This window comes from Frankliniella occidentalis, unplaced genomic scaffold, assembly GCF_000697945.3.
Source record: "Frankliniella occidentalis isolate FOCC.00 unplaced genomic scaffold, Focc_3.1 Scaffold10, whole genome shotgun sequence".
Taxonomy (NCBI): domain Eukaryota; kingdom Metazoa; phylum Arthropoda; class Insecta; order Thysanoptera; family Thripidae; genus Frankliniella; species Frankliniella occidentalis.
The window spans coordinates 2,405,570-2,421,337 of NW_026267140.1; the positions used below are offsets into that span (position 1 = coordinate 2,405,570).

General features: G+C 51.9%; 2 protein-coding genes across 2 annotated transcripts in view; one reads left to right on the forward strand and one right to left on the reverse strand.

Annotated features, from left to right (window-relative positions):
- LOC127752332 (neuropeptide Y receptor type 1-like) overlaps positions 1 to 4,175 on the forward strand; it is a 66,214-nt gene extending 62,039 nt beyond the window's left edge. Inside the window, exon 4 of the mRNA XM_052277362.1 lies at positions 3,309 to 4,175. Coding sequence (XP_052133322.1) covers positions 3,309 to 3,461 — 153 coding nt within the window. The 3' untranslated portion in view covers positions 3,462 to 4,175. The remainder of the gene's footprint in view (positions 1 to 3,308) is intronic.
- The window catches only part of LOC113212691 (larval cuticle protein 1-like), a 218,453-nt gene that overhangs the window by 192,719 nt on the left and 9,966 nt on the right, over positions 1 to 15,768 (reverse strand). Inside the window, exon 2 of the mRNA XM_052277361.1 lies at positions 12,958 to 13,140. Within this exon, the coding sequence (XP_052133321.1) occupies positions 12,958 to 13,110 (153 nt within the window). The 5' untranslated portion in view covers positions 13,111 to 13,140. The remainder of the gene's footprint in view (positions 1 to 12,957; positions 13,141 to 15,768) is intronic.

The following is a 15,768-nucleotide window of genomic DNA, read 5'->3' on the forward strand; positions in this document are numbered from 1 at the left end:
GGGGGGGGAAGGCGCAGACAAAGGTGCACGTACAACATATGTGCTAACGACGTTCGTCTTCGTTAGGCCCCACCCACAAACAAAAGCCGAAAGCCGCCTGTCCTGAATACCGCTCTTCACCCCCGCCCAACGGCAACCCCGCTGCTGCCGGAGCCGTTGCGTGGTCCGCGCTGGTGAGGCCAGCTGAAATAACCCGACTTTATTTCACTTGCAAACCCCCACCCCGCGCGACCCGTTCTGCGGTAGGTTTCCTGACACCCGAAGCCAAATCCCCGGCTTAACCGCCCTCACCCCCTCACCTAGCAGGGACTAATGTCTGTAAAAATGAAAATGAGCAAATGAAACCATGTGGGAGCACACGCGCGTGGAGCGGTAAAATACAGTGCCGTTATGTCAGCAGTCACCACCCACTGCACGTGTCTCGCTACACACACACACACTCACTCAGTCGCCGGGGCTGGCGCGCTTTAAGGGCGCGGTGGGAGGGTGCGAGCCACCTGAAGGGTAGGCAATTTGCGCCGAGTAAATCACCCTGTAAGTAACATGCAACCAACGGTGCATCGCCCCTTATGTCCAGCCAGATCTTAAACCGCGCCTATGGCTTCAGAGAAATAATAATGACGCAAGTTCACGAGTTTTGCGGGTCTACGGGTGTTGCTTCCTCTTTGCGAGACTATAATGCATAGCTGCGCACACCGCTACGGAAGCGTTCAGGCACACCCTCTTCCAAGTTTTCGGCTGCCACGCTCCGGTAGCAGGAGCTAGCTCCCCACACGAGAGCACTTCTGGAGCACACTGTCCCCGGCGGGGACATGTCTCTTCGGCGGCGGTTAGGGCGGCGGTTGGAAGCGCGAGTCTTCCTACCAGTCTCACTGCGGCGCACACAGGTCCGCATTACACTGCTCCGCTACGGAGGCACGAAGCGGCCGCAAAGGCAACTGCGACGTCGGGCTGCCTTCTTGCGTTTATAGTGCCTTCTTCCGCTTTTAGCAGCGTGCAGGAGTTCATCAAAGGTAGCACGGCACTCCAATCTACCATTCAGAAGCGCCCCTCAGTTCCTGGCTGCTTGCGCACCGCGGTGGGGATTCAAGACTTAGAGGCCGGACGGACTGTTATTCTCTGCGAGGGGCGCTCTCCCAAGTGAATGCCAACCTTAACGAGGAAAGGCTTCACCCAATTAAACTATGAAATAGAACCGCACCTCTAAGCTCCCTTGCAGTAAACCGACTGTTACAAAAAAGACACTCAACCCTTCCTGGAGAAAATTGTATTGATCAAGAAATAGAGATTAATTGTGTTTTGTTATTGTTTATGCAATTATCGAAACTTTGTCGAGAACAAAATTCCTCGAGCTGTTTAGAAACTTCCAGGAAAAGTTTCACAGTGCTCTGAAGTCGACTGTCACGATAGACATAAAAGTGGGCGGCGCCACCAGCCTATTGCTGTTTCTCTCAGACTAACATCCCGAAGCGCCTCATGATTCCCACCGCACCGTAAAATGTTTTCAAAATAAATCTATGCAACGTAACGAAGAGATTTCGATCTTATTGCAAAGAATTAGTCTGTATTGCAAAATAATTCAGTACTAGCAGTCAGACTCGTTGCAAACAATAATTTGATTGGAAAAACTTCGCTAGCTTGCAAAGAACTGTTTCGCAGGGAAATGTTTCAAAACTCTTGGTAATGTTTGCAGTACGAACCTATTTTAGCAAGCATTTTGCAGTACATGGTTATGAACACTTCGCCACTACGAACACGAGTCGATATATCGAATATTCGCCATCCAAGGCTGATACGAGCGCGCAGTTTAACACCTTGCAACGCAAAATGCCAAATCCTTTGCAACTGCAATTATTATTGCAACTACAAAGCGAGTGCTTTGCGATTGCTAAGGATTTTGCTTAGCAATAAGGTTTTAAATGTGTGAGCCGAGGCCGACAGCGCACGCAGAGCGAACCCCAACCACATGGGGCCCGGCCAGTACGTGTAGAGAGGGGGGGGGCGGTAAGAGGCCGATATGATGGGAAGGAGGCGATAGTGGTTGAGGAATGAGATAGGAAAGAAATGGAAGGAGGGTGTGTGCGCAGAGTGAGTTCAGGCGCGGCCCCAGGGGGCGCCAGGGCCTGGGGCGCACGGCTCGCGCGTTTCGCGCTCATAACGGCGCTCTTGCGGTCCGTCTCCGCCTCTCCGCTGTCTATCCCCGCGCACCACCCTTCACACTTCTAACCCCTTCTCGTTGCCACTACGGTGTGCCTGTCGCTCCCCCGGAGTGAGCGATGTGACGCACGTCGCTGACAGGGGCGTTGCTAATGGCGCCGAGGTGCCCGTCGACAACGACGCAAGACGGCGTCGGAGAGCCTCTCGTCCTGGTTGAGGGGCCGGGGCTGCCACCCAGGGGACGTCATACGAGGGCGGCTTGGCGGCAGACTCACCGACAGCCAGCCGACCACCCGGGGGACCCACCGCCAACGAGACGACGGTGGTGACGGAAAAGTAAGACTGGGATCGATCGGCGGCGCCCGTTGTTGCAGTGCGCGCGGCGCGGCGGGGCGCTGCAGGCCCGTCGATAAATCTTATTCCGAGCTGGGGAAGCCGGGCCCGGCCGCCCTTCGCGCTGCCGCCGAGGCTCCCCTTTTCCGACGAAACTTTCCCACGTCTGCGCGAGGCGCGCTAAGTTCATCGGACATGCAGGTACAGTCGTTATCGTGACCGTCAAATCGATCTCACAGGCTGGGCGCTACAGGTTCAGCGCGCCCGATCGCAAGGGGCCACTATGAAATAATAATTAAGGGTGTTGAGGAGGTTGGGCGGGCCTGAGGGCGGGCCGCACCTCCGAATGTGAGCTGGGGTTGGCGCGAGGCCACCCTACGCGCTGAGCCGCCGCCAGGACCCACCTGTCAGTTCTACTTTTTTTCCTCCCCAGCGGTTTATGGGTTTTTACCACAGTGGGTGGCCGAAAAAACATAGAGGAAGCCCCGCACCGTGCTGGCACGGCCACGCCATGCGAAAGTGACGTGACAGTTGACGGGACTACAATAAGGCCTGCTGCCCACGTGGTTGAACTCAGTTCCGGGGCCGGGCGGTGGTCTGGCCAAGGCGAGACGCTAGAACGTGAACGCCTCCTGCTCGCCACCCACACGCGCGGTAGGGAGGGGGGGGGGGCGTGCGTGGTCGCACAAAGCGGAGTAGGGGGGCACGTACCCATTGGGCCATTGGTCTTTTTGGAGATGCAATAAGCTGAAGACGATTTTTCGGAATAACGTGTTTCCCCCGTGACAAGTTGGTTAAGTGCTATGCTTTGATTTCAGTTCCAGGCGGCACTGCTGCAGCGTTGGATACTGCCGCACTTCATGTGCCCCTTCTGCCCGTTCGTGCAGGTGCTCACGGTCACGGTCAGTGTGTTCACTCTCACGGCCATCGCCATCGACCGGCATCGCGCCATCCTCAACCCTTTAAGGTGAGCCCAATTAAGTACGGCACAGCCCGTTCGCAACTTAAATGTACTTAAATCGATACACATGGAGATGATAATCAGCGATAATTATTCTTGTGAGACTCGCATTGGGGATAAAAAGTGGACCTGACTTGTTAGCACCTCACTGAAGTCGATTTTCGTGAGTGCATTGCTCTTACTCCTTAGAAAAATGTTCTCCAGACAAGCACACGGTTCTCAAAACGCGCGCAATGATCCGATAACAGTCGAGTAGACATTTGGCTGGGTGCGAGTTAGAGTTGATGTGCATAGCGGAAACCTCGGGAGCCCCTGCACAAAGACCCGCGCATTACAGTGGTACACGCCACGCTACGAGGGGAAAAGGCTTAACCCAAACTGGCCTGGCTCTTCTTTCTGACAGCACAGGGAAACAAGCAGCCCAAGCTAAGGGAAATTGGGAAAAAAGGCCAGGAGTAAAATAGGTCGTGTTCCGGCGGGGAGATTCGGGGTTGCTGTCAGGTGAGATGGCCGCGGGGAGTGGATGGGGGAAGAGCATGGGTCGGCTGAACTTGTCTGGGGAACTCTTTGCAGCGGCTGCGGCTGACTTTGGACCGCTGGGATGATGCCGTTGGGTATTCTTGCTGCTTGTTGCTGGTGCGGCTCTAAGGCCGGCCGCCCCACCCCGCCTCCCTAATGTAGCGGCCCGGCCGAGGTCCCTGGAGGGTGTGGCGAGAGGCAAGGGATGATGCCCCTCTGCCCCTCCCCAGCACATCTATTCATCTCGATACCCAATAGGGCTCCGGTCAGGCGCTCCTGAGTGGGAGGCTGGGGCGGCGCTGTCGGGGGCATTGTCACATCAGGGCGCTCTACAAAAGTCGCCTCATCACATTAGAGTAAGTTAATGGGCGCGCTTCTGACGTTCCGTAAGAAGTAAACAGGCTTTCGCGCCGTCCTACCTGCGGTGCGCGGTTCGCCGTTCGTTCATTCGCGGTCCGCTTTGGGGTTGCGGCGGTACGGGGGACACCCCCCGTTGCGTAGCGACGAAGTCCCCCCACCCCTCCCCACACTCTGCGACCGGAGCGGCGCAGTAAAGGGGGCAAACGGCCAATACCGTGAGCGCGCACAGTGAGGAGTGCGCGGTCGTGGCGCGTTTAATGAGCCGAGCTCCAGCCACTCACGAACCTCACGGGGACCACGCCGTGTGGGGTCGCGGGCGTTGCGAGGTATTACAATTAAGCACTCGGTCACTGGAATGTACAGTACACACTGTTAATTTTCTCGTTCCACGATAGTAACTGACAAAAATGGGTCGTCTTTGAAAGTAACGAGCATTATTGTCAACTTTGGGTACGAATTGTTCGTTGTGAAAATCAAACTATTCATTTTTCAATATTTTGTTTCGAAAGTTTTAATGTTCGGGACTGTGTTGTTTTAGTGTAGTAACCAAAGAAACAAACTGATCGATATTTTACGGATGTATTTGTTATAATTTTAAATATACCAAAGAGTCTTGTAGCATTTTAGCAGATGATACATTTAAAACCTTCAAACATTTTAATCTATACAAAGGAACACATGACGCGACACTAAAATGTGTCAGAATGCTTGTACTGTCGTGTAATGAGTGGGGAGGTGCAATGAGTAGGGAGGCATGGGGTGACCAAATTTGTCGCTCGCGGCGCGGCCCACGTGCCCCACCGAGTAACGAACCAAACAGTGGTGGCCTAATTTTCGATTCGCACTGATCTTTTTACTGATAAGTCAAACTTAAGCATAAGAGAAGAATGTCTTGATCAATACACCCAGTTAGGTACAAAGTTGCGCAGTATGAAAACACAAGCCGTACTTCTAAAGCGACGAAACTCTGTTCACGTTTTAATGTCTCGTAATTTTAGACTCACGATGATTTTTTTAGTGAATATGTGATATCCATACACATCATGATGGCCTTCCCTCATTTGAAACGAGGGGAGGTGGGGGAATTCCTGATGCATTCCAATGATCTTCACTGTTCACTGCTTCAGAGCCCCCTGTCCAGAGCCTCGCTGCGGGGTGGTAACAGCAACAGCCCGGGCCCTAGAACACGGCGATACGCGTGGATGGCGCCACCGTAGGCCCGAGGGCGCCGAGGGCTTCTGGAGCGACAAATACTTTGCACGAGGAATGCGCCCCGGCCGCCCGGCCCGACAGCTCGTCACTGCGGCGCGCGGCCGAGTGTGTGATGCGATCAGCATGTGACCGAGCCGAGCGGAACCTAGCGGGCGCTGTTCCCCGGCAGTGCGATCACATAATGACTGAGGGACCGTATCGAGGAGGTTTCCACTCTCCAAAATCGTAGCCGAACTATGCACTATCACCTCTTTTAAATTTCTATTACCTGTTGTATTACCCAATCCCCATTGAATTTTGACACCAGATTATTGTGAGACCATTTGCAGCACTAATGTCCCCCAAAAACAAAAAAACAAAAAAATGTTCCTGATCTCTAGGTTTTACCTCGGAGGGCGAGAGGGGAGGGGGTAGAGGGGGGGATTCAGACTCAGGTTTTGCCAAAATCGAAGTACATTAAAACAAATTTAAAAATAACCAATCGCGGAAAAAGTGACACATTCTTGTGTCACCTGTGTCATTTGTGTCGTAATTCGTAACGTCATCGCACAATACTGTAAACGTAAAAACAATAATGGGGGGGGGGGGCGGAGGTACGACTGGCCAGAATATAACAGATATCCTAACGCCCTCCTTGGCATATTTGCCGTGGGCCGCATCGGTGCAGGGATTAACTCGGGAAAGCCGGGAGGGGACATACCCCCGCAAACAGTATCCCTTGCGTTCATACCTCGACCCTTCGTAACGGCTGTTGCTGGACCCAGGTCAGTGTTCAACACTCAGACATTTAGGGTGTGGTTACACGAACCGGCATCAGAACCAGAACCAAACGATTCATCACACATTTTCCATCAAATCGAAGTTTTACACCCCAAAATCCTATTTTGGCGACTATTACATATTACTTATAACTTGACTTTTACCTGTATTACCAAAACTATTACCAAACGAGTGACCCGACTATTACCCGCCCGAGTGGACACCCTTGGACCGTATCGACGAATGATTGGGCCTGGCAGCTCAGCGAGAAGCGAATCAGACCGGCGCACGCGGACAAAACTGACCAGCCGCATCTCTAACTTCAACGAACGAATAACAAGTTCAATCAGCGGGAGAGAAAATAAAAAGCCGCCGCCAGCATTTTGGCCTCGTGAAAGAGGCAAAGGGAAAAAGAATAACAAGGCAGAAAGGCAGAAGAGAGCCAGTAAGAGTTCTGGCTGCTGCGCTGGGTCGCGTTCCTAATGACGGCCCGGTAGCGGGGGTGCGGACTGCCAGGTCTCTGAGCCCAGCCAGGCGGGCGGAAGCGTGTGTGCAGGTGGCTCAGCCAGGCTATGGCGGACAGTCCCCAAGACTGTCTTTACCACAATCAGAAAAATGTTTTTTATTTATTTTGTTGTTTATATGCAATCAACTAAACGTACGGGTTAGTACACGAAATAATTCAACAAATTGTAAATGTGTACAGAAATACAGAAGTTCCCTGTCACTTAAAAACACGTTTGTTAATTGAAATTAACAATCCTTTTGGCAGTTTAAGATTTACAATTGATGTTACAAAGTTGCGGTTGTTATTAAAAGTTTATAACTGGCCATTTATGCTTGTCGATTAATTCCAATAATAAGTCCAAACGTGGTGTCCTAAGAACTTGTACGAAAAAAAATTGTAACTCTGCAACATTCTTCGTGGCAAAACAAACTACCCGTACATATAAGCTAGCTCATAGATCACGTCACCTCAAGTAACATCGATTCGATATGACTATAACCTACAAGGTGATTAGTGTGCACTGTTCCGAGTAGCGAAGGGTGATAAAGACGACTACTGTATCGTGCCTCGAACCGCGAGACGAAAAGCAAGTAGAGAAGTATCGTCCGACGTTCCGCGACGTCTATACACTTTCGCCGCCAGAGCTGGAGAGGGGTGCTCCGAGAGAGTCGCCTTGGCTGCTCGGCTAGCGGGGGACCGTTGGACCAATGTGGCTGATCCCGAGACGGGTGGCGCTGGGAGGGGAGGGGTTTTATTTGTTCGATCAGGCGGCCGGGCAGGCGGGCAGGCGAGCCCTGGAGCGAGCAGCCTCGCGAGCGGCGCCAGCCGAGCCGGACTGGGGAGGGAGTACCTCTGCCTGCCGCCGCGCCACGTCGTCCTCCCGGCGTGCTATGCACGCGCGGCTGTGTCTGTCTCGGGCGAGTCGATTGGAGGCGAAGGGTACGCTGTGGTGCCTTCAGGCGCGGCAAGAGGGGACGCCGAGGATGCCTGAATTTTGGCGATATCGTCTGTCCCGGGAGGGTGGCGGCTCGCTCGTTAAGGCGGGACAGGCACGCCGCGGGGGGCGACGCTTGTCCGGCACACCGCGGCGTTCCTCCCGTCTCTTTGGCGTACGCGGTGGTTCATGTAATGCTTCAGGGGGCAGCGTTACGGGTACATGCATGCTACCGCCACCGCGGTGCCGCATTAGCCATGACCTTCGCCGTCTCTCCCCGGACGACCTTTCCACGGCCCTGTGACATACCCCATCCCATGCATGGCCGCGGACACACCAACTGCACTTTGGCTTGTATAGTTGGAGGGTACGATGAAAAGGACCTTTTTGCAGTGGGTTGCACGGTGCGCTACTTGCATATAGTGAAGTTTTCATCGCGATTGTGAAGCAACTCTCCGCATTTCAGTTCACTGGTAATCGTGTTAATGAACGTATGTCCAAAAAAATCAACCTTTTTATTTAAAGGTATTTTGACACGAAAACTATATATTCTGAAAATAGACCGAAATTCAGTCGACTCAATTTTTTTGGACATACGTTCGTTGGCGCAATTACCAGTGAGTTAACATATCGCAAAAAAGCAGAAAACTCAGTGTTGGAACACCTCGGAAAAAAGACTTTGTTGTGGGGATCAGTTCTGTTTCGAAGACTAAATTCGATAACTGGAATTGTGAATCCGATAACCAGTTAGTCACGACCGGACACTTGTACGAATAGAACCAAACATAGTCGATCCTCACAAAAAAGTCTATTTTTTTCGTGTGACCATGTAGTTTATATAAAAGGATCATCAAGAAGGTGATAACCTGCGAAGTTCAGCTTCAGCTTCAGCAAGCTTTTAGAGCAGAGTTGTGCGCGCCAGGCCAAATCTTGCTCGCGCTGCCTTGTGACAGGTGTCACCGGTGTTTCTCTTGCAGCCGGCAAGGTTTTAACTTACGTGCACAAAGCGCACACCTCTGTTTCAGAGCGCCTGATGGGAAGGCAACATCGCGTCTGCAGTACGTGCATGTACGGCGGGCTGGCCTATCCCGAGTCTTGCAGGCGCTAGGGATCGCAGGCGCTGAACTTACGTAATAAACCATTCCGGGAAGCTAAAATGAAGACAAATGCGGGGAACAAAAAAACAGAAACCACGATGCTCTTCATGTCAATAAACAAGATAACAGTTTTAACTGCAAGAATAAATCATTGCAGTTTGAACTGAGAAACTGGAAAAGAGTTTAACGTTAATAATGGAAAACGAACAAGTTTTAGTTTAAACTGCAAAACTAAATTAGCACTAGTGCTACAGTGTAAACTACATAACTGAAAAGGGCTTTTTTCATATTTTTACTCTTAGATTTGTAAAGTGGTTTTCTTGTTCCCCGCGTTCCTTGGCTTTGTTTTTGACCAACTTATTGTGTAAGTCGCTCTCTAGCACATGTCCCTGGAGTCGAGAGCCCGGGCTACCCGGAGGGAAACCTGTTGAGTACTGACAATTGGCCTGCTCCGGATACGCAAAATTACCCTCGGGCGACCTTTGCCGAGCTTGAAGCGCACAAACTGGAGCGAGTCGCAACCACGAGAGCGGGGCATGCGCTTTGCAGAACCATGGTTCTAGGACACGACACGTGCATTACCTACGGCGAATAACTCATCCCCTCGAACCAGCTCGGGTGAGACATGACGACTGTGGGCGCGCAAAGCGGGGCCGTGGAGTGAGAGGAGGGGGCGGGAAAGGTGGTGGTGACGGGCAAACCAGCTGACCAAAGCAGGGCAGGGGGTTGTTCGTGGCCGGGGCCAGGGGTTTGCAAAGCAGCCGCGCCGCGCTGAGCACACGACACCACTGCGTGCGCTCCCCTCCCCGCAGCACGGACGGCACGGACACACCCCGACGCATAGCCCTCCAAACTTTCCCCCTCCCACCCCACCCCTCGTAGTTTTATTTCATTTCCGGTCGCCAGTCGTGGCGCGCGCGCGCTCTCTGGCGGCCGGCCCCTGCAATCTCCCCCCCCCCCACCACCACCACCACCAAACGTCCCCGCGCGCCTCAGCGCCTCTCGGCAAGACCGCCCTTAAAAGAGCGCGGGGCCGAGGATAGGTTCGGAGCGCAGAGAAACGTCTTGGCAAGCGAGAGTGCCCCGCTCCAGAGCGCGTTCAAGGCGAGGCGGAAAGAAATAAAAGAAAGGGAAATGAGAGCAGGGGGCGGCATCGCGGTACGTGATGGGCGCAGAGAGCAAAGGCATTCTCACCTTAGAGCCGAACGCAATCGTAGACCGATGTTCTGTCCAACTCAGTTAGTCACATTTATTTATCTGCACATAAATAAATGTGAACCATAATATCATGAAGTATTTCGAGAAGTGTGATCCCAAACAACTCCCACCTCCCAGACGTTGTCGGGACCTTATTTGTCCACTGAAAGGTCAGACGACATCTGAAGGAGACACTGGCACGGCCTTGCAAATAGCACCACAAGGCCCCTTTCTTTCCACTCGCTTTGACCGGCTTTGACCAACGACCGTGACACCAAAGTCCATTGGCCCATCGACCACCCCCTCCGTCGACGCGGCGAAGAGATAAGGAAGCCACACACAATCAGGGGAGGACAGAAGTCAAGTGATTCATGGCGGCCTTGGTGCATGGGGACCGTATGGGGTTCGCAGAGAGGAGGGGGGAGGGACTTGGCTGAACAAATTGCCAAAAGCCCGGGTCCACAGCCCTACAACCGCGATTTGAGGCCACTCTCCCCACCTCCCCCTTTTGCCTCTCCAAGAAGTACTCGGGATCAATCGCAGCCTCCTGGTGCCGAGAGAGCTACGGTATTCGGTCCGCTCTCCTCGCGACACTTCGGCCATTCGGCACTGTGGTCGTCGCAGGCAGGTGCTCGTCCGCCCGCCCATCGGCCCTTGCGGTCTGTGCCCTCTTGACGTAGGTACACTGACAAAGTTTGGCGGGCAGCGCGTGGAGATTTTGACGATACTCCAAAGAAGTCAGTTGATTTTCCATTTTCCGAAGCAAAGTGGCAGCGAGATACGACAAGGGCATGCCCTTAATTAAAATGGTTTCGGTCTACTCGCGCAGAGAGGAAAACTAGTAAACAAAAGGGGTGAGTTTTCGGTCACCAGGCGACTTTGTGCCAGCCTTAAAGTGCGTTACAAGTATGCCTGTTGAAATCTTAAAGGAAACATGAATTTATGGTCCCGCAACCATAGGAACGGGTTATAAAGAAAATACCGTAACTACGGGCCGTGCGTAAACGACAGTAGTACAACACAGTAGGCTACCCCCCCCCCCTACTTCTTGCTCTCCACCCTGTTGTGTTGAGATGGAGAATTTTCTCTGGAGATATGTGACGTAGAGTGCACTCACTGTAAGTTTGCAGAAACGCGTTTGCTGAACCCGATTTTTTAGGGTTTCTTTACACCGATCTGCTTCTGCAAAGCACTCTGTATAACAAGGCAGTTATAACTTTAAACACTGTTTAACTGCAACAGTAAAAGGAACGAAAGTTAAAACGTTATGCAGCAGTTTAATCTGTGAACTTTGAGATACAAAAGTTTTGACAGTAAGACTGAGGTTTTACTTTTAAATCTGTCATCTTGTGATATTACAATATCAGACACTGAAACACAGTTTGGGGCCAAACTACTTAAACAACATTTAAGCGAAAATCAACGTTGAATAAAAGAAAATTATCGAGATCGAACTCAGCTACAGCAGATGTATCGGGCCGCAAACCGCACCCCTACCGTTGGATTTTTAGAGTGCCCAAGTAGGGCAATCCTCGTAGCTCGGGCTCGCGTGAGCGGAAGGCGTGGCTCTCTATGGTCTGGCAGTCATGAGCGATGGATCAAGTCTTCTAATGTATGAGCTCGCCACACGGCTGCGTCGAAATGCGGCGCTAGAATAAACGTGCGTGCGCAAAACTGTTGAGAGGCGCCCTCGCCATGCGGCCGGCGTGGCGTGTCTGCGAGGAGGCCACTGATAACGCGGTAGAGCGGGAGGACTGCAGCACAGTTTGTTTTCGAAGAATGTTTTTAAAACGCTCACACCGGAAGCCAAAACCTCCAAATGCCCTCCAGTCCGGCGAGCTCCAGCGTGGCGGCTATGACCTCACGTGAAGGTCACACAAAAGAAAAAATTTCCTGGGTGAATTTATCTTAAAAAATCGAAGCGCCGCCTAAAGTAGGGGCCGTGTATAAAAATCGGCTCCGAGAAATTGATGCAGAGGTGTTTAGAGATCGGGTAGCAGACCCGACCAAACGCTGTTGGTAAGCCAACATAGATATCTCTAGATCTTGTAGAGCGCGCGCGCACTCCCACACAAAAATGGGCGGGCGAACGCGCTTTCTCAAACAAACCCATATTTCTATGGAGCTCCATTAGATGGTGCGCCATAACGTGACGCACTCTCCAACACAACCGGAGAGGGGAGCAAGCAGGTCCCATACGATTGAACCACCCCGCGGGCGTGCCGCCCTCAGCACGCAATATGGCCAAAGCAAACCTCCCAAGGACCCCTCTCCCCCTCCAATTCAAACGCCTAGCCGATTGGCCAATCTTCTACTGAAACCAGTATGGTTCCGAGGAACCGAATGGCCGGCACGATAGGGGCGCATGGCGGGGTCCAGATGGCTACTCAGGATAAGTGTCCTTGCGGGCGCGCGCGCGAGAGAGAGAGAGAGAGAGAGAGAGAGAGAGAGAGAGAGAGAGAGAGAGAGAGAGCACTGTTAAAAATATTGTAATAAAGTACAACAAATTAAAAGTGAGTCTGTAGGGGTGAGGTCGAGGGTGAGGTACATGATCGTTGTACTTCTTTTACTACTGCAGTACCCATGAGATTACACGTTTGTTAAACGCTACAGCACTTAGGCCCTTAAAATTGTGTACACTTACAGTACTCACTAATCAGTACAATAATTTCATCAGGCAAGTGCGTACAAGTACGTGCCGCGCCTTTTCCTGTCAGTGAGAGAGTGGTAAAGGGGGGGGGGGTGACCCGAACACAGACGAGTGAGTACTACTTTTTCGGTCGGTGCACTCCGCTCTATGCCTCAGATGTGCACTTCAGCAGAAATCCTAGCGTGTGCAGTCGTGCGTGCCTGATACTCGGCGGAACTTTGAGTCCCGCGAGCGTCATGCCTGAGATTGACACCGCCTATAACTAATTACCCGCGCCGCGCAGAGGTGGATGCGTAGATGTCGAGAAGGAGCAGAGGGTGGGGCGAGGTGGTTGATGGTGGGTGAGCGGTGTCGTGGCAAAGTGTGGTTCCGTTCGCAGCTAGGCTGGCAAGGTATTCGCGGAACGTACCCAGCCGTCTTCATCTGGGATGGACATGGATCTGCAGTCGTCCGCTGCGAACAAAAAAAAATCAGGAAAGGGAAAAAAAGGGGGGGGGGCAACGGAAACAGCACTTAGATTTTTTTCTTTTTCTGAGGAATTTTCCCACCACAGCCAGAACAACCCCCCACCTCCCACCTCGGCATTCCTCTCCCGGGGGCAGGTAGGCTTTTACCTGGTACCGCACTCTCACCGACCTCAGCGCACTCAAATTCCTTTCCTCTTAAAAAGACTAAACTATTCACAAATTTCTCAACCATTCCAGTGTGCGCCGCGCCCTTCCCAAACTATCCGCACGCGCAACACTCGCCCTACGCCCCTCCTTTTCTTCCCCCCTGGTGCCCCTCTACGTACCCCGCCCACCTTCTTCCCACCACGACCCAAAGTAGTTTCGCACTTCAAACGCGCGTGGGATCTCGCTGAACCCGGCCCTGTTTTAGCAAGCCGTATAATTTCCGTAAATACATCCCATTGGTCCCTATCTCACCCCGGGTGCCTCCGGTCCCCTCCGGACCCGCTGCCCGTTGCCTTCCGGAGTGGAATGCCGTGCCGCTGGGGGCCCCTCCGTGCCCCACCGTGCCCCTGCAGGCTTACCAGACAGCTCCGGGCCACCAGACTGTTTCCAGCCTGGTGGCGCCCGGCCCGACCTACAGGCTAGGAAACAATTTTCAGTTGGTTCGAACTGCGCGCGCAGCAACAGAACTGGCCGGCCACCGTTTGTAAACGAGCAGTGCGGATACGGGTACCGCAGGCCCTACTGGGCCACAACAGTCATGTCACGAACCCTATAGCAATAACAGTCTGCCGTACCCGAAAAATGCAATGCAAAGTACGACCTAATAAAGCGACAATGTGCAACAATTTAAAAAATACTACAAACCAGCAAAATTTTACGACAAGCCTGCGTAAACTACTAAAAATTCTGCGGTTTTGACTAAACGCAATCCTGCCTTTTCTTGACTTTGTTTTGAATCTATTAAAATTCCAAAGACGTAATAATCCTACATGTGTGGGAGGGAAAGTGCACGGTAAAAAGAATGTCTTGGAATCCCAGGAAATTTCTAGGATTTCAAGGTCGGGTGGATAATTTCAAGATTGGCCCTTGAAATACCAGACTCTGCCTTGAAACCCGTAGCTTTGTTTGGTATTCAAGGGTTTTCCTTGAAGCACGATCTGGATACTTCAAGGAAAACCCTTGAATACCAGACGAAAATTCCAAGGATTTCCCTTGGAAGCTACGGGTTTCAAGACAGAGTCTGGGATTAAGGGCCAATCTTGAAATTATCCACCCAACCTTGAAATCCCAGAAATTTCCTGGGATTTCAAGACATTCTTTTTACCGTGTGGAGCCCCCGGATGTGCGGACCCAAATGAAAATAGTACAAACAGTTATTCACTCAATCTGGAGGGTATCAGTGGATAGATGTGTAACAAACAGAAGGGCGAAGTGCCAGAAATGAGAATTATTATTGCTGACTGCCTAGCCTCGGGCTTCAAGAGGAGTGAGGCAAAAGGGATGTCTTAGAAAAGGTATTCATTCGCATCCGGTGAATAAGACTGAAGAGGCCAGATGAAAAGAGAATTAAAGTCTCTGCGTCTTGGCCATTGCATAAAAAGAACACATCAAATCACAGCAACCGGCCTCGTTTACACACAACAGAGAAAACTGTATTAGTTCGAAAAGCCGCAAATCCTTTTGTACCAAATTTTCGATGGTTTTCCGCATAACTGCGATGGAACACGAATTTACAGTGCATTTTCTTCCCATCCAAGCCTGGTCGAATATTCCAGTAATGAGTGGCAAAAAATCAGGTACAGAATTAATCATACCGATGCATGCAGCGCTGCCCGATAAGTGAATCTAAACTTAGCTTAACCAACCTTCCATGCTCCCCTTCCCCATGTTCATCGTTCTAATCTTACTCTCCCTTTCTCGCCCTTACAATAAGCTCCACCCTTTTGCATATGCAGCAGCCCCTGAAACTCCCGTGATTATTATCGCTACTGCACAAACGATGTGACGCTTGCTTTCCTAGCAGGAATTTCTTGACGAGCGAAAGGCAGGCGAGTGGAGCCGGCTGGCAGGAGGGCGCGCAGGAGTGCTGCAACGCAAATAGAGTTGTGATTCAATCAGTTATATACCCTGAGGTGAGGTAGAGTTTTATTCTCCGACAACCGCAGCGAGGGCGAGAGAGCGATTATATTTATGGTCAACACGTCATTATTTTTTGGTGTACGTCTATTGCCCAGAATTTGATAATGCTAGGTCGGTAAAAAGTAACGAAACAATTTTCTCTCAATTCTCTTTTCTTTTAAAGAAAAAAAGAGAAATGAGTAGTGCACTGTGGGGGAACAGCGGTCCCCGTGGAGCAAACGAACGCGAGGGACGAGACGCGTGCGATCTTCCGTTGGCGTTGAGGAAAGGCCTTTCGTAGTGCCAATTAAACTCCACCACGATGTCCCCAGTCGCCAACCCCCGGTGACGATTTCGTCCCGAACAACTTTCTCTTCCAGAGCCTGGACCTTCAAGCCTGGGCCCCTGGGCGCACCCGAGCCAGCCGCAGTGGCTGGCTTGTTGAGCCACGACTTGTCTTACAGGGTTGTTTTGTACCACTCAAAACACTCGTGTTGCACACACACCT